The following is a 26022-nucleotide window of genomic DNA, read 5'->3' as shown; positions in this document are numbered from 1 at the left end:
GTAATGTATTGATAACAGCCCTCAAAATCTTTAATGGCAATAAGCAGTACTGTTGCAAAATTGATCTGCAGTGGCATTTTTATAATTCTTTGTATTTACTTATTTATTAAATTGATCCTGTCTATGGGATGGTGCATATAAAAGATCCCTTGCTGTTAATCGAAAAAGAGTAGCCCATAAAGTGGCGACAGCAGGTTTCTTCCCTCAATATCTGTGTGGTCCTTAACCATATGTCCGACGCCATATAACCATAAATAAAATGTGTTGAGTGTGTCATTAAATAAACCATTTTCCATTTTCCTTATTTATTAAATTGATGTCACTAGACGATCTGAATTTTAAGGGCAGTAACAGCAGTGAGTTGTAAATGCAGACCAGTGATGTAACATGGCAATGCCATCAAACGTTTATACTAAAATACATAGAGCTTTGCTTTCATGTTATACGGAATGGAACGTAGCCCAGTGGTAAAGTGCTTGCTTGATGCATGGTCCGTTTGAGATCGATCCCCATCAGTGAGCCCATTGGGCTATTTCTCTTTCCAGCCAGTGCACCATGACTGGTATATCAAAGGTCATGGTATGTGCTACCCTGTTTGTGATATGGTGCATACATGTATTAACGATCCCTTGCTACTAACTGGAAACAGATTGTTTTGCTTAATGACACCACTAGAGCACATTGGCTACTGGATGTTAAACATTCAATAACTTTAGCAAGCAGTCTTCAGAGAAAACCCTCCACACTTTAACATTAGTAGCAAGGGATCTTTTATATGCACTTTCCCACAGACAGGACAGCACATACCATGAACTTTGATGGACCAGTCATGGTGCCCTAGTTGGGGTAGGGAAAACCACTGCATCCACAGAGGATGATCGATCTTGTGACCAGTGGCACCTCAAGCAAGTGCTCTACCACTGGGCTATATCCTGCTCTAAATGTACAGACATTAATATTCTAAACACAGGCCTTGAATTAGAGGGCAAGGCCGTTTGGCTTAGTCTGATGGAGAATTGTTTTAAGGCATTACAGCTGGAAGACAGATAGATAGATAAGATAGATAGATAAGATAGATAGATAGATAGATAGATAGATAGATAGATAGATAGATAGATAGATAGATAGATAGATAGATAGATAGATAACTAATTTAACGTGCTCATATACCACTAGGTTTTCGAATATGCCCATCCAGAATCCGACCTCCAATAAGATTGGTGGCCTGACTCAGCAGGATGGGGATAGTTGAAAATGGGCAGAATTTTGAAAATAGCAATTAGTAAAAAAGTTAATAGAATTAAAAAAGAATTAAATATAAAGTTACAAGCCAAAAATAAAAAGAATTGACTGCTCGGCCGAATATTTATATAATTTGGAGCCTTTTAGAAGGACTGTCCAAAAATAAATAAGAGAAAGAAGTAATAGAGCCAAAAGGCACATTTCAACAAGTGTTTTAATATAAGTTATATTCTGCCAATGTTCTGAACAATCATCCTGGAGGAAACACTGTATATTAGTACCATAACACAACAGCACCCATTCAAAATAAAGAACATAACAAAACAATTTCATGGAGTCGCATTCAAGTATGATAACCAAATTGGTAACATGCTAAATAAGGCACACCCAGTCTGGCACACGGCCACCTTTAATTTCGAGCCCTGTAAACAAAAAACTGCAAGTTTCAACCAGATGTACTGCATGGACCATGATCTTTATCCTAAATATAATACTGTTTGCTGTAAACCAAACAATTCATGTAAGTTACTGCAAGAGGCCAGTGAATTAAACCGTATCAGATGACCCTTCTCTTTGTTCTAGTGAATGCCTCATAAGTGATATTTCTAAACTGCCATATCTCGAATGAAACCAAAACCACCATTATGTATGTGAACACCCCATGCTACTATAAACAGTAACGTGATACCCTGTGTGGTGACAGCATGTATTTTCTTTCAAATCCTGAAACCCTGTATTAAAAAAAAAAAATCTATGTTCCTACACAAAGCTGTCAAACATGAAAAATAATCAGTGTAATGGGAGTTCATCCTTTTGAAAAACAAATTGCTGTGATGAATAATAATTTCTGAACAGCTCTTTATGAACTATACTACTCAAGTTTCTCTAGAGATATTTGAAAAATTATATACTGAAAGGCATAAATAATGCAATGGGTATTTCACACAGTAATCTCTTTTCGAAATGTCAAATCATATATATTAAGCATGCAGGACAAATGACATATTGGTAACAACTGTAGGTGAAAGAGAATTTTGTTCCCAAAAAAATAAAAAATTGAATAAAATGCAACAATAGAGCATTGCTTTCGTCTCCCTATGAAAGCAACCATTTTTTGCATTTTGTGTCTTTTTTTTAATAGGTCATGGTAAGTAATGTTAAAATATTGCTGTTCTATTGCCAAAAAAACAAGTTGTGTTTTTTTGTTTAAACCACATTTCATTAAAAAGAAAATCCCACTTTGAACAATATCTTCTTTCAATTACAGTTGTTACCAATATGTCATTTGTCTGCATGCATAATATTGATGACATAATATTTCTATAAGAAAATATCAGCGAAATACCCATTGCATTATTTATGCCTCTCAGTATATATCAAATAAAGCAACTGCGTTTATTGTGTTCGATGAATTATAAATCTAACTAGTTATATGTATTACCATGGTGATGTATATAACATCCAAACCATAAACAGTAAAGTACTTTTAGAATGAACACGCTTACAACAAACTACCGGGTTAAAACGAATTGATTGTAAAGTCCCGATTTTCCCCCAATATAGTATTAAAGGCATATTGTCACAGACTACTGACCTATTTAATGGTCTAACAAAGTATTACCTTAACAAATATAATTTGATTTGTCCCTAAATGTACTTTATTCAACCATCTTCATAACCACCATACTCCATTTATTAATGACATATTGTAAAAATAATTGAATTATGGCAATGGTCCATAATTCAAAAACTAAAATTGCTGAGAGGGATGACATGGATTTCACTCCATCATGGTTTAGTTAAGGTGATGCGATAACTAGATTTGGTTTCCAACAGTTACTGTAATTTTTATTTATTATCCATTTTTAGATAAATAAGTTCCTTCAATCTGTGACAGTATGCCTTTAATACATTTTAGTGTATAGAACGAACTATGTATAGCGAATTAACTGTTAAAACAAACCAATTTTTGGGTTAAAATTGTGAATTTCAGTGCAAATTAGTGCATATACAGTGAACATATAGTATTTTTTGTTTCTTTCTTATTTGTCTCTTATCAATCAGTAGCATTAACGACAATGCATAAAAAATTACTTTACTGATAAGATCAGTTAGATAACGTCTGCGTGCATTTACGTAGTCGGTTGGCATCATTGGAGTAATGTATTGAACAATTAACAGTATGTTCTCACTTCACTGCTATTGTTCGCTTGCTTAAGTCCCTATCACTTTTTTGCTATTTTGCCGGTATCCAACAATAAGACTGACATACTGTGCAACCATGCATCCAAAACGACTACACTGATAAGTCCAATCAGAAAACGTGGGCTTGTCTTTACGTAGTAGATTGGTATTAATTAAGGGATTAATGCAATGTGTGATTAACCGTCTGTTCTCACTTCCCTGCTGTTGTGTGCTTGTTTAAGTGCCGGTATCCAACAATAAGACTGACACATGCAACTCACTATACAGTCATTGTAATTAGCATTAAATAATCAGATCTTTTGTTTTGAAGATATTCGGTAGATGCACAATCATGACGGACAGCAAATCATCACTTAAGAGAAAAGCGCTAATTTTATCTAGATATGAAATTCCAAATTATATCAGCTATTGAATCCAGCTGAAAATCAAAGAAAGATATACAGGGGTGTAGACTGGGGGGGGGGGGTTCGGGGGGTTCGGTCCGCTTTCAGAACTAAAACATACAGGTTTATACATATGGAGTTTCTGGTGGTGCAAAAACAAAATAGAAAAGGTCCACTTGGTTCATATTCCCCGGTCCAGCTCATGCTATGCCCCTGATATAGCAGCCGAATTTAATATTCCAAAGTCCACTCTTAGTATCATTCTGAAGCAGAGGGAAGCAATATTAACAAAATGTCAGTCATTCGAGTTCAGCACGGCAAGAAAAAGAATTCACACATCAGAATTTTATGATATCGACGACGTCCTCTTTGAGTTTTAAATTTGAAAAATCCAAAATGGCTGACTTTCTGAATGAAAACGGCTGACTTCTGTAAATGTGTACAACGAACTACTGCTACAACGAACTACTGCTATAACGAACCGATGTTCCTGGTCCCTTGCAGTTCGCTATAAGAGTACTTTACTGTAGTCTCATTGATCACACATTGCACAAATTTAAGATTGTTTATCATGACATATATTTGGTATATCCCTTGCAAAAGTTGAGTAATACCTGGTATATTAAACAATCACCTCCTTCACCTCCACAAGGACAGGATGTAGCCCAGTGGTAAAACGTACACTTGATGCACAATGGATCTAGGATCAATCCCCGTCAGTCGGCTATTTCTTGTTCCAGCCAGTGAACCATGAATGGCATCTCAAAGTCTGTGGTATGTGTTATCTTGTCTGTGGGATGGTGAGTATAAAAGATCCCTTGCTACTAACGGGGAAATGATTTCTAAAAGGTAGCAGGTTTTCTATTTAAAACTATACATCATAATTAACAAAAGTTTGACATCCAATTAGGAGATAACCATATGGAGTTTTTAGATTTGCGGGTGTTATTGTCTATTTGATCCTGCAAATGTCATTTTTAACCGAAGGCGTTATGGTATAAAACATATACGGTGCACCATCCCACAGACAGGATAGCAAATACCACAGCCTTTGACATACCAGTCATGGTGCACTGGCTAAAACGAGAAATAGCCCAATCGGCCCAGACAGACCACACATAAGGCGAGCGCTTTACTATTGGGCTACATTCCAGCTCTTAACCATTACACTACAGAGGCCGCTCCCACTGTGGAAACTAATAGCCCATCATTGATATACATGCACCTAATTAATTCAGTTACAAAAATCTTATATACAGCATTCAGGTTAATTGACTATAAGAATCTATCAAATTACTGGCACTTATTTATTGCTTATCTCACAAAGAGAAGAGTGAAAAAGTGCATCGAGGTAACAGCCTCAATTGTCACTTCCAAAACACAGATCAATACGTCTGTGAATGTTAAGACGAAACTCAGACAAAGCTAAAGTGTTGCGGTCAATACAAATCTATTGGAATCAATGTTAGGAGGAAATACCCCATCAGACCAAAGTGGGAGGCCATAATATCACTGATGCAAAACATAATCATGCAGAAACACAAACACATACTTTGGATATATTTGCATTAATGACGTTAAAAAAAACCCAGAAGACAAAACTGATAGTATAGTTAAATCATGCCTTTGAAAATTGAAGAAGACAGAAAGAAAGAAAGAAAGAAAGAAAGAAAGGTTTTATTTAACGATGCGCTCAACACATTTTATTTACAGTTATATAGCGTCAGATATGGTTATGGACCACATAGATATAGAGAGAGAAACCTGCTGTCACCACTTCATGGACTACTCTTTTCGATTAGCAGCAAGGGTTCTTTTATATGCACCATCCCACAGACAGGGTAGTACATACCACAGCCTTTGATATACCAATCGTGGTGCACTGGCTGGAACAAGAAATAGCCCAATGGGCCCACCGACGGGGATCGATCCCAGACCGACCGCGCATCGAGCAAGCGCTTTACCACTGGGCTACGTCCCACCCCCTGAAGAAGACAGAGTTCATAGGATATTAACACAATTCCTTGACATGAATACAGCGTCGTGGTTAGGCCATCGGTTTATAGGCTGGTAGGTACTGGGTTCGGATCCCAGTCGAGGCATGGGATTTTTAATCCAGATACCGACTCCAAACCCTGAGTGAGTGCTCCGCAAGGCTCAGTGGGTAGGTGTAAACCACTTGCACTGACCAGTGATCCATAACTAGTCAACAAAGGCCATGGTTTGTGCTATCCTGCCTGTGGGAAGCGCAAATAAAACATCCCTTGCTGTTAATCGGAAAGAGTAGCCCATGTAGTGGCGACAGCGGGTTTCCTCTCAAAATCTGTGTGATCCTTAACCATATGTCTGACGCCATATAACCGTAAATAAAATGTGTTGAATGCGTCGTTAAATAAAACTCTTTTTTTTTTCTCTTTTTTTTCACATGAATACATAATAAAGTATGTCTCCATTATTTAACAACAACACTAGAGCACATTGTTAATTAATTATCAGGTATTGGATGTCAAACATTTGGTAATTTTGACTCATAATCTTCTGAGGAACTGGTTGGGCTGGGAAAAACACACTCAGAAAATGTGTCCACCAGTGGGGTTCGATCCTACAGCCCAAGCACCTCAGGTAAGCACTGAATACAAAATATATTAAAGGGACATAGCTCTACTTGATAAAACAATAAATCAATTAAAGGAAATGATTTTTTAAAAAAACATTGTTTTTTCACATTTATGGGTGGTTGGATGGATAGATGGATAGATGGACAGACGGGCGGACAGATGGATGGATGGATGGATGGATGAATGGATTCACGTTTGGTTGGATGGATGGATGGACAGATAGATGGATGGATTCATGGATGGCTGGATGGAGAGATGGTGGGAAAGATGGATGGATGGATTCATGGATTCATGGTTGGAAGGACGGATGAATGGATGGATGGATGGATTCATAGTTGGTTGGATGGAGAGATGGTGGGAAAGATGAATGGATGGATGGATAATTCAATGTATGATCTAGTCAAGCAGTTACACTCACAGACATACAAAACAGACACAGAATCAAACAGGCTTATTTGCAAAATCAACAATATACGATCATGATAACATCACACAATACTTAAAATAATGTGTTGTTTTCAAATCTTGTCTTCCACACACTTATATGTCACACACTACAGCTAGGTCATATGGAATATATATATATATATAACTCCTTGCATGTAGTCAACACTCAATAAGTTCATTCTCACACACCACACACACAAAATAAAGTGATTTCTTCCACTGGGACATGTTAACATGCAAGCCAATAAGCCTATTGCATTGACTGGAGCTGTACCCAGGAAGCCTGGGGGTTCATGTCGTCCACTTCCAATTTATCACATTCAAACTGCTGTAGAGATTACCGACACCATACACTAACTTTAAGCCAAATCCAATAACGTGAAAATAAGTTTATGAAGCCTTTAGTCAAATACATGAGAACAGGAGAGATCAACAATGGCCTCCACGCACTAGCAAAAAAAAAGAAGAAAAAAAAACGGTGACTGATAAAGATCTTATTTGAATAGCAGAAATCAATATATCAAACGTTATATGGTTTGAAATGTGTGACAGATCTTGTAAGTTTTGATTGCTGTGTGAAACCAACACTGGTATATTAGGTGTACATGTCTGTGTGATATTTTAATTAGCATGTACATATTGTAACAACTTCTCATGTGTACCTTTTATTACAAACACTAAAACAGGGTATGGTACATAAAACTGGATTTCAAGTTGTTAGCTTGAACACGAACTACACATTTTGCGTGTACTACATGATGTGAAAAATCTATACACAGTTTTAGTGATAACTTTAAGTCTGCATAAATAGGAGAACTAAAAGGTGAATTAAAAGATATCTTGAATATTAAATAATTAATAGACCAAAAGCTGGGTTTGCATGTCAGGTTTTTTTTTTTTCAGCTGTTATTTGATGTCATAAAAAATATCAATTAAATCATTTCATATCATGTTATAAAATACAGAGGTTTTTGGATGTTTTTTTGGGGTGGGAGGGGGGGGAGGTGTCTTATTCATATATTGCATGATGTCTTTGCCAAATGTCCATGCCATCCCGTATGACAAACAAAATTTCAAGAATTACAATGAATTATGAATAAGTGTTAAATCCACTTTTTACAGAATAAAGGAAAAAGAGTCGTTGTTTAATAACACATAGTCACTTTTTAAGCTGTGATTGGTTGGTGTTTAATATATTGCTATTATAACAATTTGGTCCAATCTTCAAACACTTTAAAAGTACAAAGACCTCATACATCATACAAAGTTATTTCTTTGTCTAAAATTTGGTCCACATTTAGTCACAAAAATCTATTTCTAGGTGTATAACCACCTACAAAACCATTTAGCACTTTTAAACAAAAATCAAGTTTTATCTGGAGACATAAAGTAAAGTTTGTTTTATTTAACGATGCCAATAGAGCACATTGATTTTTTATCTTATCATCGGCTATTGGACGTCAAACATATGGTCATTCTGACACTGTTTTTTTTTTAGAGGAAACCCGCTGCTGCCACATAAGCTACTCCTTTACGTCAGGCAGCAAGGGATGTTTTATTTGCGCTTCCCACAGGCAGAATAGCACACACCATGGCCTTTGTTGAACCAGTTATGGATCAATGGTCAGTGCAAGTGGTTTATACCTACCCATTGAGCCTTGCGGAGCACTCACTCAGGGTTTGGAGTCAGTATCTGGATTAAAAATCCCATGCCTCGACTGGGATCCGAACCCAGTACCTACCAGCCTGTAGACTGATGGCCTAACCATGACGTCACTGAGGCCGGTCTGGAGACATAAATGCTTATGCTATTTCTCATTCCAGCCAGTGCACCATGACTGATATATCAAAGGCCATAGTACTAACTTGTCTGCATATAAAACAACCCTTGCCATTAATGTAATAAGACTATGTAAAAAATACCAAATGTTTGACATCCAATAGCCGATGCTTAATAAATCAATGTGCTCTAGTGTTGTTGTTAAACAAAACAAACTTTAACTTTAACTTTTAAATGTTTATGTTTATAAATTATAATCAGCTGAAATGTTGCATGTCCTGACAGTTCATTAGGATATTTTCAAAAACTGACTTACAAAAATCTAATGTAACCAGGTGTTAAATTATTAATTATTAAAGATTTCAATTAAATATTAATTATAATATATTAAGTTTTTTTTAAAAACTAATTTGTAGGATTTGATCTTTAAATATAAAATAGTTAAAAAAAGGTGTGTTGTTTATTTCATCTTTTGTGTTAGTGTTGGGTTTGTTAGTAGTTGTTGATTCACTGATGACTCGACACTGAGACATGCACTGCATGCTTTTGGACTACGCCCTTTATAACTAGATTTTTCCTAATTGTCATATTACGATCATAAGTATTTTAACTAATTATTCTGCAGAGAATAAGAAGTGATTGGATATATGACATATTTTATACACTGCTGCATTTCAAGTGTCTAATCAAATAGACATTGTGGATGTCTGGTAAGATATATTTATTTGTAATAGTATTTTATATTGATATTCGGACATAGTGATATAATTATTTTATCTTAATCAAGAGTTTATATTATACATGTGCACGGAAGTGTGAAAGTTAGTATGTGTGATAGTAAGGAATATTCGTATATACTCTTCAAAAAAAGAAACGCAAAAGGGTACAAATGGGTTATAACTCCGATTTTATGTTTCCTACCGGTTCATGCTTCGTGAATATAAGGTCATTGCATGTCCCAAACACATTCCCACGGTTACATTCGATAAAACGCAGCTACTGTACAATAAAGTTCCAAAATGTGAATATTCGCAAAAACGCAGCCACGTGCAAACCATGTCACCACTGCACGTGCGTTGTCTGCACGTGCAACATGAACACCGACAGTATAAAAGTGCAGGGTGTTCGCTTGCCTGGCCTCTGTATCTGGCCGACAGTTGACAATCCAGGACATGCCACGTCTCAGTGAACCGCAGAGAAACAATGCCATCGGCCGACTAGACGCAGGCGAATCCAGAACGGCCGTTGCCAGGGCATTCCATGTGTCCCCAAGCACCATCTCCAGACTGTGGGACCCTTACCAGCAACATGGATCAACACGTGACCTCCCTAGATCCGGTCGACCACGGGTCACTACCCCCGGGCAGGACCGCTACATCCGGGTACGCCACCTTCGGGAACGATTGACTACTGCCACCTCCACAGCCACAGCAATACCAGGTTTGCGCAGGATATCCGACCAGGCCGTACGGAACCGCCTACGTGAGGTAGGAATTCGTGCCAGACGTCCAGTTCGAGGTGTCATCTTAACACCACAACACCGTCGACTCCGACTGCAGTGGTGCCAGATTCATCGACAATGGCCTCAACTGCGATGGAGACAGGTGTGGTTCAGTGACGAGTCCCGATTTCTGCTCCGACGTCATGATGGAAGATGTCGCGTGTATAGGCGTCGTGGTGAACGTTATGCGGCAAACTGCGTGCAGGAATTGGACAGATTCGGCGGGGGTAGTGTCATGGTGTGGGCAGCCATCTCACACACTGGTAGAACTGACCTGGTCCACGTGCAGGGCAACCTGAATGCACAGGGCTACATTGACCAGATCCTCCGGCCACACATCGTTCCAGTTATGGCCAACGCCAACGCAGTGTTCCAACATGACAACGCCAGGCCTCACACAGCACGTCTCACAACGGCTTTCCTACAGAACAACAACATTAATGTCCTTCCTTGGCCATCGACATCACCGGATTTGAACCCAATTGAGCATCTATGGGACGAGTTGGACCGACGCCTCCGACAGCGACAACCACAGCCCCAGACCCTGCCCGAGCTGGCAGCAGCCTTGCAGGCCGAGTGGGCCACCATCCCCCGGGACGTCATCCGTACTCTGGTTGCTTCAATGGGCAGGCGGTGCCAGGCAGTTGTCAACACACGCGGAGGCCACACCCGGTATTGACTCCAGATGACCTTTACCTTGGTGGTGTGTCCTATCACTTACTCACAATGGACTAGAGTGAATTGTGAACAATCCTGCAACATTTGGTAATTATCGGACTCACCATTCAATAATTAAATCAATTCTCCAAATGTTACGACAATGTGGTTTTGCGTTTCTTCTTTTGAAGAGTATATATTTTATAGGTTTTTCAACCACAATAAGTTTTGTAATTACTTCAGCTCCAGGTTACAATAAAAATTCAGGCCCAGTTGCACAAAGCATAGTTAAATTAACCCTTGGTTAGTCTAATATTTTCTTTTTAATTATTTTTGCACAAATATGAAAAAAGCTTTAGATTTTATTATGTATGGATACCTTTAGGTGTTTTAAATGAAGTCTGAATTTTATGTTTTTCAATATTATTTGTATTGATTCAGTCCTTGGTTTTGAACATTTCTGTTAACTACTGGTTAACTTAACTAATGTTGAACAACCGGTGTGCCAAAACGTCACATCAATTTTCTCTTGAGCTTCTGTAGACATCAGAACAGGGGAAGGATCTAGCTCAGTTGGTAGAACACTTGCATTAAAGTCTGAACCACATTGTTAACAACTATTATAAATTATTCTCCTACCTTTAGTTATCAATAGATTTTATCCACATGTTGTCCAGACATAAATTGTGGAAAACACTATAACAATGACACAAATTTCACATACTAGATGATAAACATGTCACCTATCTTGACTTTGCCAAGATATCCTAGGACAATAAGTATGCAGTTTTTCGTCATTTCCCATTTTACTGTTTTATGGAATACTCTGAAATATGTGACATAATTAATATAATGTCATCACGAGTCCTTTTATACCACAACACATGTTATGACATTGTTACATTACGTCGCATCCTTTCATGCACCTCTCTTGGAGAATATTCCATAAAAAGGCAAAATGGCAGCTGGTGCAAAATTACATGCTTTTTGTCCTAGGTGATCTCAGTGAAGTCGATATAGGTGACATAGTTATCATCTAATATGTAGAATCAGTGTCATTGTAATGAATTTTTTTTCAAGATTTCTGTCTGTACAAAATATGGGGGAACTTTATCAGTAATTAAAGGTATTTTATTATAGTTGATAACACAGTGGTTCGGCATATAGGTGCTTTGGTCATAGAATCTAAGCCCTTTCTAAAACAAATCCCCCCCCCCCCCCTTATGACAGGTGTATTACAGACAGGATAACACATACCAAGGCCTTTGATATACCAAACGGTGGGCACAGGCTGGGATGAAAAATAAACTCAGATGAGTCCACTGAGGTGGTTTGACCTCACAACCCAAGCACCTGAGACAAGCACTCTTCTGACTGAACAAAATGTTGCCCGATACACAAGTCTATCAGTGGACTCAGGCACTGTAGATTTGTTTGTATTAGACTGAAAATTACAAAATATTATTTATTGGTGTTAAATTTTTTTAGGTACAGGTGGATTACAATGTAGAATCCCAAACAATCTGATTTACTAAATAAAAACAGTATAACATGAGTAATTCATAGTTATTATAAAGAGCTGTTCACAATTGTTATCATTGTAACAAGTATACAAACCATATGCTAGTAAAGTAGTGGAGAACGTACAAACAAGTGTAGATTTGTCTAAATGTTTAGCCATCGGACTTAAGGCTGGTAGGTACTGGGTTCATATCACAGTACCAGCTCCCAGACAGAGCAAGTTTAATGATTCAATGGGTATGGTAGGTGTAAGGCCACTATACTGACATCTCTCTCACTATCCTCTAACAACTAATCACTAACCCACCGTCCTGGACAAACGACCCTGATAGCTGAGGTGTGTGCCCAGGACACCATACTTGAACCGTAATTGGAAATAAGCACGGAAATAAGTTGAAATGAATGTCAAAATTTACTGATCTCGGTGGTGTAGTGGTTAAGCCATTGGACTTAAGGCTGGTAGGTACTGGGTTTGCCTCCCAGTAGCAACTCCCACCAGGGTGAGTTTAACAACTCAATGGGTAGGCATAAGGCCACTACACAGACTTCTCTCTCACTCACCACTAACCCACTGCCCTGGACAGGCAGCCCAGATAGCTGAGGTGTGTGCCCAAGACAGCATGCTTGAACCTTAATTGGATATAAATAACTATAAATGAAATGAAAATTGTCAACATTAATTTTTTTTTATCTTTTTTTTTCGTTTTTAATTTTTGGATTATCTTTGTCAAAATTATAGAAATTTTCAGCTTCGCAGATCTATTCTTTTTCATTTTGGCTTGTTAATATTTGATCTAACTTTCCTTTTCACTAAGGGTTATTCCAAATTTTCCATAGCCTACCACCCCACCCTACTTCCCCATCCCCATCCTGGTTTGGGTACAAACTATGGCTATGTCAGAGTTTGTACCCACAATGAACATGTTTGAACCTTAATAGGATAATGATGTAAGCATGGTAAACCCATTGTACCTATCTACCTACCAAAATTATTTCATGAGTCATTATGAGTTGAGTTTATTTATCATGAATCCACATTTGCAAAAATGAATGAATGAATGAATGAATGTTTAACGACACCCCAGCACGAAAAATACATCGGCTGTTGGGTGTCAAACTATGGTAATGGAAACAAATAAGGTGATGATCAACATCGATAGAAAAATTCAAGATATAAATAAAAACAGTGTAAAGAACTGTGCAAAAATACAAATACAAATATCACAGATAGATACTGACTTTTACTCTAAACTTCAATTTGTGCTGTATTGGCCATTCTCAAAGAGAATGTTACACCCCTGCACCACGGTGAGGTTACAGCACGCGCAGGGGCCACATTTTCAAATGCATTCTCTAACTTAATCCATTATTCATTACAAAAAGTTAAAGCATGACAGCCAAATTAACTATAATTTTATATAATTTTAATGAAAAATGTATTAAAATAGCAAGAAATGTTTTTAAAAACTAATAACCCAAAATGACAGGATGCTTTCAGACCTAACTTGAATGAGTTGGTTAGAAAATTATCTTCAGTAGATGGCTGGCATTAAGCCTGATACATGTGCTGAACAGGCCATAATTTCCGATTTAGTATTCGTTATACTACATCTGGATACATTACTATCACTAGAATCAGGTTATAAAGGTTAAATTACATGTTTATTTGATTAAACACATGAGCTGCCACGTGGGTTAAAAACTTTGTACTTGTAAATGTGCAAATTCAGTCTGTCTGTTGAATTCCTTATCTGAATGCATAGAAATTTAAAATTGCATTGCTCTCTGCTGTAGATTCTTTAAAAAGCAATCTACGGCTTGAACAAAAAGTTTGTTTTATTTAATGACACCACTAGAGCACATTGATTAATCAACCATCGGCTATTGGATGTCAAACATTTGGTATCTTTGGCAAAGTCTTTGAGAGAAAACCTGCTACAATTTTTCATTAGTAGCAAGGGATCTTTTATATATGCACTTTCCCACAGACAGGAATGCACATACGATGGCTTTTGACCAGTTGTGGTGCACTGGTTGGAATGAGAAAAACACACAAGCAGTTGAATGGATCAGCTTGAACAAATGTGTGACATGGATTAATGTCAGCATAATACACTTATGAAATAAATAAAAATGAAGTATTTTTAGGAGGGTGGTAATGAAAAAGCATAAAGGATTGTATGCTAGTTTAAAATGTTAATACAATAATTGTGAATAGCCCATAAAATACATGTACTCACTTTTCAATGTTTTCAGGATTTGAAAAACTTTTCCTTCTTTGTCTTGGAACTTCCTGAGAATCAGCCTAAAACAAAAGAAAAGGTCAAACAAGGTTCAGTACAGTAGATCCACTGCTAAATGGGCGGGACGTAGCCCAGTGGTAAAGCGTTCACTTGATGCGCAGTTGCTTTGGGATCGATCCCCGTCAGTGGACCCATTGGGCTATTTCTCTCTCCATGCAATCCCTTGCTGCTAATCGGAAAGAGTAGCCCATGTAGTGGCGACAGCGGGTTTCCTCCCAAACTCTGTGTGGTCCGTAACCATATGTCTGATGCCATATAACCGCAAATAAAATGTGTTGAGTGCATCGTTAAATAAAACATTTCTTTCTTTCTTTTTCTCTCCATGCAGCCAGTGCACCACGACTGGTATATCAAAAGCCATGGTATGTGGAATGGTGCATATAAAAGACCCATTGCTACTAATAGAAAACTGTAGCATATTTCCTGTCTAAAATTATATGTTAAAATTACCAAATGTTTGACATTCAATAGCTGATGATTAATTAATCAATGTGCTCTAGTGGTGTCGCTAAACAAAACAAACTTCTTCCACTGGTAAACAGTTTCAATATTACCCATAGGACCTAAATATCTGAGGGAGGTAATATTTTATTTTTAAAAATTGCAGTGTGAGAATTGCTTCAGCTGATTGGTTGGCTTAAAATAGATGACATTTGATTGGTTGTTGGTTATGGCTGGATCTTCACTTTTATTCATTTAATGCTGTGGTATGTGCTATCCTCTCTATGGGATGGTGCATATTAAAGATTCCTTGCTACTAATGAAAAAGTGTAGCAGGTTTCCTTTCTAAGACTATATGTCAAAATTACCATATATTTGACATCCAATAGCCGATGATTAATAAATCAATGTGCTCTAGTGGTATTGTTAAACAAAAACAAACTTTTGTTATTATTTTTTGTTCATTTAATGCTTCCTGTCATGAGACAGATTACAAATACATTGTACAATGTACCAAAATTTACAAAAACAAATTGTTTGTTTGTTTGTTTATTCATTGATTCATTGCTTGTTTGGCTTTATTCATACTCCATCATCAACACATCTCAAATATTTGTGTGAAAAACAATGTTACTCCCATCCTAAAAAAAACCCTACAAGCTTTTGTGTAAATCTTAATATTAACTGAACTGTAGAATACGCATGGTGCCAAAGTTACAATTTTTTATTAAACATCATTAAATGGATTAGATTGGAAATAATTTCACATGCATGTTCAGAGCAAGCTGTTGTAGAGTATTTTCCTCCTAGAGAGGAGAAAAGTTAGTGTGGCAAAAGAAGGCAGCACAGACAGCCCAATCCGAAGACCAAGCTGTTGTAGAGTATGCCTGTCATGGGCACATATTCTTGTGTGGGCCAGAACTTCCTTTCATCCTAGACAGAAGAGTTGGGGAGGTAAAAGAAGGGGCAAATAACAAGTGCAAGGGAGCATAGGCAGACCACCAATCTAAAGACCAGAAGAGCATGCAAGGGATTTTGGAGGATCAGAATTTGGAATGGTCCCTTTAAGTCGTCTTAATAAAAAATGGTGTGCACAAGAATTTTGTAAATTATTTTGGCACATAATTTGAAGCAGTTTGATCTAATTATAACGTCAGACTTTAGTAATCTGATTATTAGTTCAGTCCAAGCTGTGTGAACCTCTGTTGGTGGATATATAGTCCTTAGAAGGGCTTTTGAATTTTGACTTCGTGAACATTAGATACTATCTTGGACAGGTCCAGACACCTTTTTTGCCCCCCCCCCCTCCGTTCCCCCAAATTAAATATGACTCAGTAATTATAGGTGTTTGATATGACTGTTAAATAGTTTGTTTTTTTAAATAAAAGAATAAAAAAAAAATAATAATAAAAAAATATTTAAACGAAAAGAAAGAAAAGAAATAAACAGAAAACATGTCTTACCAAAATACTTTTAAAAGAAGGATTGCACAGCATTTGATGCTATCTAAAGTTAATCATTATTAGGTTAATTGTTTTTCAGTTACTTATTTCACAATGTTTTCTGACTCAGTAAATATGGCATTTTTACGCAAGAGTAAATTAGCATATTTAAAATGATTGGGTTATTCATATTCTACTGAACCCGTTTAATCTTTTATTAGATCACTTTTGTTCTAGTTACCAAGGTCAAATAAACAACAGAGTATCACTCCACAAACATAACACTGTCAGCACTTCACATGGATAATAGTTTCAGCACTCCATAAATAGCCACAAGGACTACAAACATGACATCATTAAAAACTCAGTCTACTTTTCACCGTACAATAAAAGAGTCGGTAAATCATATTAGTGACAGAGAAAACTAAATAAAAGGCATTTCTTATGAGTCTCTTTTATTTTCATGTTGCATAATAAAATGTTAAGTGCTATCAATATTGTGTTTCTATGCCTGTTAGCATGCCTCAGTAACGGTCAACTGTTTTATGGTATGGAATGCCAAATACTGTACATGCAGCACTTTAGTTCTAAAAATATTTTTCTCGATTGGAGTTGGATGTAGCTCAGTGGTAGAGCGCTCGCCTGAGGTGTGATGAGTCAAGGGATTGTTCACTATTGATAGAGGGGCAGGACGTAGCCCAGTGGTAGAGCGCTCGCCTGAGGTGTGGTGAGTCATGGGATTGTTCACTATTAATAGAGGGGCAGGACGTAGCCCAGTGGTAGAGCGCTCGCCTGAGGTGTGATGAATCATGGGATTGTTCACTATTGATAGAGGGGCAGGACGTAGCTCGGTGGTAGAGCGCTCGCCTGAGGTGTGATGAGTCATGGGATTGTTCACTATTGATAGAGGGGCAGGACGTAGCCCAGTGGTAGAGCGCTCGCCTGAGGTGTGATGAATCATGGGATTGTTCACTATTGATAGAGGGGCAGGACGTAGCCCAGTGGTAAAGCGCTCGCCTGAGGTGTGATGAATCATGGGATTGTTCACTATTGATAGAGGGGCAGGACGTAGCCCAGTGGTAGAGCACTCGCCTGAGGTGTGATGAGTCATGGGATTGTTCACTATTGATAGAGGGGCAGGACGTAGCCCAGTGGTAGAGCGCTCGCCTGAGGTGTGATGAGTCATGGGATTGTTCACTATTGATAGAGGGGCAGGACGTAGCCCAGTGGTAGAGCGTTCGCCTGAGGTGTGATGAGTCATGGGATTGTTCACTATTGATAGAGGGGCAGGACGTAGCCCAGTGGTAGAGCGCTCGCCTGAGGTGTGATGAGTCATGGGATTGTTCACTATTGATAGAGGGGCAGGACGTAGCCCAGTGGTAGAGCGCTCGCCTGAGGTGTGATGAGTCATGGGATTGTTCACTATTGATAGAGGGGCAGGACGTAGCCCGGTGGTAGAGCACTCGCCTGAGGTGTGATGAGTCATGGGATTGTTCACTATTGATAGAGGGGCAGGACGTAGCCCGGTGGTAGAGCACTCGCCTGAGGTGTGATGAGTCATGGGATTGTTCACTATTGATAGAGAGGCAGGACGTAGCCCAGTGGTAGAGCACTCGCCTGAGGTGTGATGAGTCATGGGATTGTTCACTATTGATAGAGGGGCAGGACGTAGCCCGGTGGTAGAGCGCTCGCCTGAGGTGTGATGAGTCATGGGATTGTTCACTATTGATAGAGGGGCAGGACGTAGCCCAGTGGTAGAGCACTCGCCTGAGGTGTGATGAGTCATGGGATTGTTCACTACTGATAGAGGGGCAGGACGTAGCCCAGTGGTAGAGCGCTCGCCTGAGGTGTGATGAGTCATGGGATTGTTCACTATTGATAGAGAGGCAGGACGTAGCCCAGTGGTAGAGCACTCGCCTGAGGTGTGATGAGTCATGGGATTGTTCACTATTGATAGAGGGGAAGGACGTAGCCCAGTGGTAGAGCGCTCGCCTGAGGTGTGATGAGTCATGGGATTGTTCACTATTGATAGAGGGGCAGGACGTAGCCCGGTGGTAGAGCACTCGCCTGAGGTGTGATGAGTCATGGGATTGTTCACTATTGATAGAGGGGCAGGACGTAGCCCGGTGGTAGAGCACTCGCCTGAGGTGTGATGAGAGTCATGGGATTGTTCACTATTGATAGAGAGGCAGGACGTAGCCCAGTGGTAGAGCACTCGCCTGAGGTGTGATGAGTCATGGGATTGTTCACTATTGATAGAGGGGCAGGACGTAGCCCGGTGGTAGAGCGCTCGCCTGAGGTGTGATGAGTCATGGGATTGTTCACTATTGATAGAGGGGCAGGACGTAGCCCAGTGGTAGAGCACTCGCCTGAGGTGTGATGAGTCATGGGATTGTTCACTACTGATAGAGGGGCAGGACGTAGCCCAGTGGTAGAGCGCTCGCCTGAGGTGTGATGAGTCATGGGATTGTTCACTATTGATAGAGGGGCAGGACGTAGCCCAGTGGTAGAGCACTCGCCTGAGGTGTGATGAGTCATGGGATTGTTCACTATTGATAGAGGTGCAGGACGTAGCCCAGTGGTAAAGCACTCGCTTTATACACAGTCGGTCTAGGATCTATCTCTGTTGGTGGACCCATTGAGCTATTTCTCGTTCCAGCCAGTGTTCCACAACTGGTATATCAAAGGTCATTTTACATACTTTTCTGTCTGTGGAGTGGTGCATATAAAAGATCCCTTAGTGACTCTGTAATTAATTATCATATGTGGCCATTAACCATCTGCACAATGCCATATAACCGTAGTTAAAATGTTTTGAGTGTGTCATTAAATAAAACATTTATTTATTTTTCTTTCTTATTGTTTTTCCTCCATTCCAATCAGTGGCTCGTGACTTGTGCATCAAAGGCTGTAGTACATGTACCGTATATACATGTGTGCACTACAGGCTGTCTGGTACAAAAGTACACTGGGTTCAAATGTAACTGAAGCTTGACAAATTTTAACCTATGATGGGAGGATTTCAAATAAAGTTTTGTCTATGTAGCAGAGTTCATCACCCTTAGTGGATTTAAATTTTTCTCATCTTAATCACTGCCAAATCAACGGCCCTGTTATGTACTGACTTGTCTATGAGAATGCAAGCCCGTACATGGGGGTTGGGGAGGGAGAGGTGACAGGTGCGTATGCACGTCTCCAAATTTCCAAAGGTCCACATTTTTTCTATCAAATTTAGATAACATTACAAATTGTTGGAGGGTTTTTGTTTTTTTTGCATTGATTCTTATCGTTTTGTAAATTTAACTCATTGCCGACGTGCCGCACACATACTGGTGGCACTTTTCTACAGCATTTACGACATGCAGCCACTTACATGGGCAGCAGAAGTATGACGTTAATCAAGGAAATGTACTCTGTATATCAGTGATAATATTTAATTAATACATAGAGTACCCTCCCATATCAGGTAAAACTTCTATGAAAAAAAAAGATGACATTCTCCAACACGAAATGTCAATTCTCATCATATTTACTATTATATTTTTAAAATTTATTACAGTTTCAATGCAAAAACATATAGTCATTCCATACTGTTGAGCCAATAATATGGTCGGAGGTCTACTAACATTATGTTATTTCATAATATGCTACCTATATACTTTAAATATTTTAGTCTAGATTAATTTCTAATGACGTTACCATGATGTTGAAGTCTTCAGACTTTATTAGAGACTGTCTGAACTCTTGAAAGTTTTATAAGCACGGGCCTAGAGCGCATCAATCATATTTCACTTCTACATTATTGCACTTTACAGAAATTAATCAGGGCATTACTTCAACTTTAAAACAGCACTACAGGCCGAAATGATAAAGAAGTTTGTTTTGTTTAACGACACCACTGGAGCACATTGATTTATTAATCATTTGCTATTGGATGTCAAACATTTGGTAATTCAGACATATTATAGTCCTAGAGAGGAAACTGGCTACATTTTTCCATTAGTAGCAACGGATCTTTTATATGCACCATCAAAAAGACTATCAACAAAGTTCAAATGACGTTGACAATGACACATTGTTAGCTACTCTTCACAAAATGCACAGTAACCTGGTGACCCCGATTTTTCATGTTATCACCTGGTATAACAGCCCAAGATATACCCCCTGCCAAACTATACCCGGGGTTTAAGTGGGCTAGCCTGTTTTATACCCCTAACCCTAACCCTCATTTTGTATTACTAACCTGTATACAAAATAAATAAATAAATAATCTGGACTAGAGAGGTATATTCTGGGCTAGCCTGTTTTATACCCCGAGGTATATTCTGGCTAGTCCTGTTTATACTCTGGGGTATAAAACAGGCTAGTTTAGTGGGGTGGGGGGGGGGGGGGGGGGTGGGGGGGGATATATTTTGGGTTAGTACACCGGAATGATTAACTGACAGCTGATTAAGGAATTGTCTTTGATGAGGAGCCGACACATGACAATATTGTTAGACAAATTATTGTCAAAAGAAATGACCATAACGAAAGAATTCTCACTGACATTTGCAACAGTTTTGCCAGTTATGAGGCTATTGTTAAGTAAACAGACAAAAACAAATTACACTTTTGTTTTTAAAAAGTGATTAAATGAAATTTTGATTTGAAGTTCTATTTAGGCATTTTGTGTTTATTTTGTAACATTTGTTGACAATAAATAGTGTTAAAATTTGTGTATGCTATATTATATATGGTGTTTTAAATGAAAAAATCTAATATGGCAAACTTGAAATGAAAATGGCCAACTTCTTCAAATGTGTACAAAGAACTACTACTATAACAAACTAATTATCATGGTCCCTTCAAATTCGTTAGAAGAGTACTTTATGGTATTTACCTTATTTGGAATAAGAATAATATATTAACTTTATTTGGTCAAGAATAATATATTTACCTTATTTGCAACAAGAATAATATATTTACCTTATTTGGAACTAGAATAATATTATCTATATTTACCTTATTTGCAACAAGAATAATATATTTACCTTATTTGGTACAAGAATAATATCTTTACCTTATTTGGTAAAAAAATAAATATATTTACCTTATTTGGTACAATAATAATATACTCTGTCAAAAAAAGAAATGACAGGGAAAGAAGAAAAGTGTTTGTTTATACAATGTTGCTGAATGACCATGTTTGTTAATGTTGCTGGAATGGGACAGCATGCCCAAATGCACCCAAAAACAAATTTAATGAACGTTGTGGCACGTTGTGCGACAATTGCAGGAAATCGGTCAGATTTTGGCAAATGCACGTGAAACTCGGGGAAAAGACTGGGGTAGTGATGGGTATTTAAAGCTGCAATGCTTGCAATGATGCCTCATTTCCATTTCAACGTAGACGAGTTACAAGATGCCAAGACTAAACCTGCCGAATCGAAACATTGCAATAGGCTGCCTCCAGTTAGGTGAATCGCAGTCAGCAGTCGCACGTCACATGAATGTCCATCAGAGCACCATTTCACGTCTCTGGGACAGGTACCAGCAGTTTCAATCAGCTGAAGACCGGCCCAAAAGTGGAAGACCTTGCATAACAACTGCAGCACATGATCGCTACATCCGGGTTCTGCACTTGTGTCACCGAATTGCCACAGCAACAAACACTGCTGGATGCATACCTGGTTTGAGAATAGTGTCTGCACAAACCATTCGGAACTGACTTCGAGAAGCTGGTTTATGGGCTAGGAGACCCTATGTTGGCCCCGTCCTGAGACATCAACATTGACATTTACATGTTCGCTGGTGCAAGAATGTACAGGGGTGCAACTTGGGAAACTGGTGGCGAGTATGGTTCAGTGACGAGTCACGTTTCCTTCTACAGCGATATGATGGACAACGTGTTTACAGACGCCGCAATGAACATTTTGCCAACAACTGCGTCGCCCAAGTTGACAGATTCGGTGGAGGGAGTGTCATGATGTGGGGAGTCATTTCATACACCAGCATTCTTCGCTGTCACATGCTTTCCATTTTGGATCGACAGAGAGAACTCTTTCAGCAGGACAATGCCAGGCCGCATACAGCATGTGTAACAATGGATTTCCTACAGAATGAGAACATTAATGTGCTGCCATGGCCATCAAGATCGCCAGATTTCAACCCCATTGAACATCTATGGGACAAACTGGACAGACGTGTATGCCAGAGTGACCCGGAGCCTCAAACGCTTCCGCAACCGTCACATGCACTGCAGGAAGAATGGGCTAGGATTTCACATGCCTGGATTTAGAGACTCATTAAGTCTGTGCCAAGAAGATGTCGCACAGTGATTGCTGCTGCTGGTGGCCACACAAGGTACTGATTTCAGCGCCCTTGTATGATGCTGTTTGGTGACGAAAACGCCTCCACTGCCATCAGTCCATAGCAAGAACATTGTCACATATTGTCAAATGATACGATCATAAATAACGAAATTATGCCGCTTTGTATTAAAGAGATAATTCCATGAATATTTTGCCTATGCGTTTTTTTTTTGACAGAGTATATATTTACCTTATTTGGTACAATAATAATATATTTACCGTATTTGCTAAAAGAATAATATGTTTACCATATCTGGTACAAGAATAATATATTTACCTTATTTGGGACAAGAATAATATTATATTTACCTTATTTGGGACAAGAATAATATATTCACCTTATTTGGGACAAGAATAACATATTCACCTAATTTGGGACAAGAATAATATATTTACCTTATTTGGAACAAGAATAATATATTCACCTTATTTGGGACAAGAATAATATATTCTACTTATTTGGTACAAGAATAATATATTCACCTTATTTGGTACAAGAATAATATATTCACCTTATTTGGTACAAGAATAATATATTCACCTTATTTGGTACAAGAATAATATATTCACCTTATTTGGTACAAGAATAATATATTTATCTTATTTGGTACAAGAATAATATATTCACCTTATTTGGAACAAGAATAATATTATCTTCATCATCTGATTCCTTGTCTACTTTATCCCATGACATAGATTTCATTTTTTCCATTCGTTTCCACATCAGCATTGTGATAGAATATTTTTTTGTAGTTAATATTACTTCAAATACTGCAAATGCTTATATATATCAACATGTTCATAAATGTCCTCAAGTGTATCAAAAGTCAATCGAATAATGATAAAATAACAAGTATTAACTTTTAAAATTCAGTTCCATATATATTTTTGCTGAAGTTCTGGTTGTAAAACATAGCCTAATAATCTTTTTACAATATTATTTTCACAAGTTAGACCCTTGAGGAATAATAATTCACTAAATACATTTTTGTCTTCTTGTAGAGAAATAAACTTTAAACTTTTTTTTTTCTTGTAGAGAAAACCAAAGAATAAGAAAATCATGAATAGAAGTTATCACAATCACAATAGCCTGTAGAGGGTTTTTTGAACAATATAATAAGGCATTAGAATCACAAATCTCGATAAAAACAGAAGCTAATCATTTGCTTTCACATTCAAAAATCAATCTTGGGATTTTTCTGATTCCTGCAACCAAAATCCTGTTTTCAGTCTTCATTTAAAAAGTTTTTTCACAAATCACAGTGACAAAAAAAAAAGTACGAAAATTCCACATCTGATTCTGTACAGCAAACAAAAGATATGTTAAGTTCCAAAGAAAGAAAAAATATATTCTTAACTTAATCATGACCAACAGTCAGCCATTGACATGAATTTTAAGATAAGAAGCTGGTTGTAAAGTTATAAAGTCATAATCCAGAGGTGATTTACAATGGCAAGTGGAAACAGTTGGAGATTGTTGGTGAAGTGAAATACAGGCCCATTAGGAAAACAAACAGAGGTGAAGAGTGTATTTGTCACACACCAGGCCAGCCACTTCATACCATTCCTATCTCCTGCTTATCACCATTGTCTGTTTGCTTATCAATCTTCACTTATGCAGATAAACAAAGCCACGGTATATGTAGTGTTAATGATAAATTTATATTATGCACTTGTTCATGATGGGGAAAGAAGGAAGAAAGAAAGGAAGAAATGTTTTATTTAACAACATTCTAAACACATTTTAATCATGGTTATATGGCGCCGGACATATGGTTATGGATCACACAGATAATGAGAGGAAACACGCTGCCATCATGCAATAGGTTACTATTTCAAGGGATCTTGTATATGCAGCATCACACATACAGGATAGTACATACCATGGCCTTTGTTACACCAGAAATAGCCTGTTCATGCTGGGGTGTCATTAAACAAGCATTAATTTGTGCTTCATTTATTCATTCATTTGTCCATTTATTCATTCATTCATTTATTTGTTGGCTGGCTGGCTCATTTCTTTGTTTATTCATTCATTTGTCCATTTATTCATTCATTCATTTATTGGTTGGCTGGCTGGCTCATTTCTTTGTTTATTCATTCATTTGTCCATTTATTCATTCATTCATTTATTGGTTGGCTGGCTGGCTCATTTCTTTGTTTATTCATTCATTTGTCCATTTATTCATTCATTCATTTATTGGTTGGCTGGCTGGCTCATTTCTTTGTTTATTCATTCATTTGTCCATTTATTGGTTGGCTGGCTGGCTTATTTCTTTGTTTATTCATTCATTTGTCCATTTATTCATTCATTCATTTATTGGTTGGCTGGCTGGCTCATTTCTTTGTTTATTCATTCATTTGTCCATTTATTTCATTGGTTGGCTGGCTTCATTCATTCATTTATTGGTTGGCATTCATTCATTTATTGGTTGGCTGGCTGGCTCATTTCTTTGTTTATTCATTCATTTGTCCATTTATTCATTCATTCATTTATTGGTTGGCTGGCTGGCTCATTTCTTTGTTTATTCATTCATTTGTCCATTTATTCATTCATTCATTTATTGGTTGGCTGGCTGGCTCATTTCTTTGTTTATTCATTCATTAAATAATCCATCCATACATTCATCTATTTAACCATTCATACAACTATCACTCATCTATCCATCGATCCATCTATTCATTCATCCATCCATCCATCCATCCATCCATCCATCCATCCATCCATCCATCCATCCATCCATCCATCCATCCATCCATCCATCCATCCATCCATGCAGATAAAGCCATACATTTGTTCATTCATTCATTCATCCAATCATTCATTCATTTAATCAGACACAAATTAATTCTTCCATCTATCCATTCATCCATCCATTCATTCATTTGTTCATTAATTAATTTTCTTATTAATTGTTTGGGTTTGTCTGAAATGACTTACTATTTCAATACTGGTGTAGTTTAATTGTCTTTTGGGGTGTGGAGGTGTGGTTGATTGAAAAGAAGAAAAAAAGTAAATTAAAAATTAATCCGGGAACATTATGCATCAATCAGGCTACATAAAACAATGTTATTAAAAGATTGGCCTGATATTTTCGCAAACATGGAGACAAGGCAATAAAGTGATTAACT

The 26022-nt window shown here is 37.9% G+C and overlaps 1 protein-coding gene across 1 annotated transcript in view; it reads right to left on the bottom strand.

The window, feature by feature from the left end:
- Positions 1-26022, bottom strand: part of LOC121379436 (WD repeat-containing protein on Y chromosome-like) — an 87905-nt gene that overhangs the window by 53777 nt on the left and 8106 nt on the right. Inside the window, exon 2 of the mRNA XM_041508076.1 lies at positions 14595-14659. Within this exon, the coding sequence (XP_041364010.1) occupies positions 14595-14659 (65 nt within the window). The remainder of the gene's footprint in view (positions 1-14594; positions 14660-26022) is intronic.

The sequence above is a fragment of the Gigantopelta aegis genome, chromosome 8 (genome assembly GCF_016097555.1).
Source record: "Gigantopelta aegis isolate Gae_Host chromosome 8, Gae_host_genome, whole genome shotgun sequence".
NCBI classification, from domain to species: domain Eukaryota; kingdom Metazoa; phylum Mollusca; class Gastropoda; order Neomphalida; family Peltospiridae; genus Gigantopelta; species Gigantopelta aegis.
Note: the sequence above shows the minus strand (reverse complement) of the source record. Positions and strands in the feature narration are given on the sequence as shown.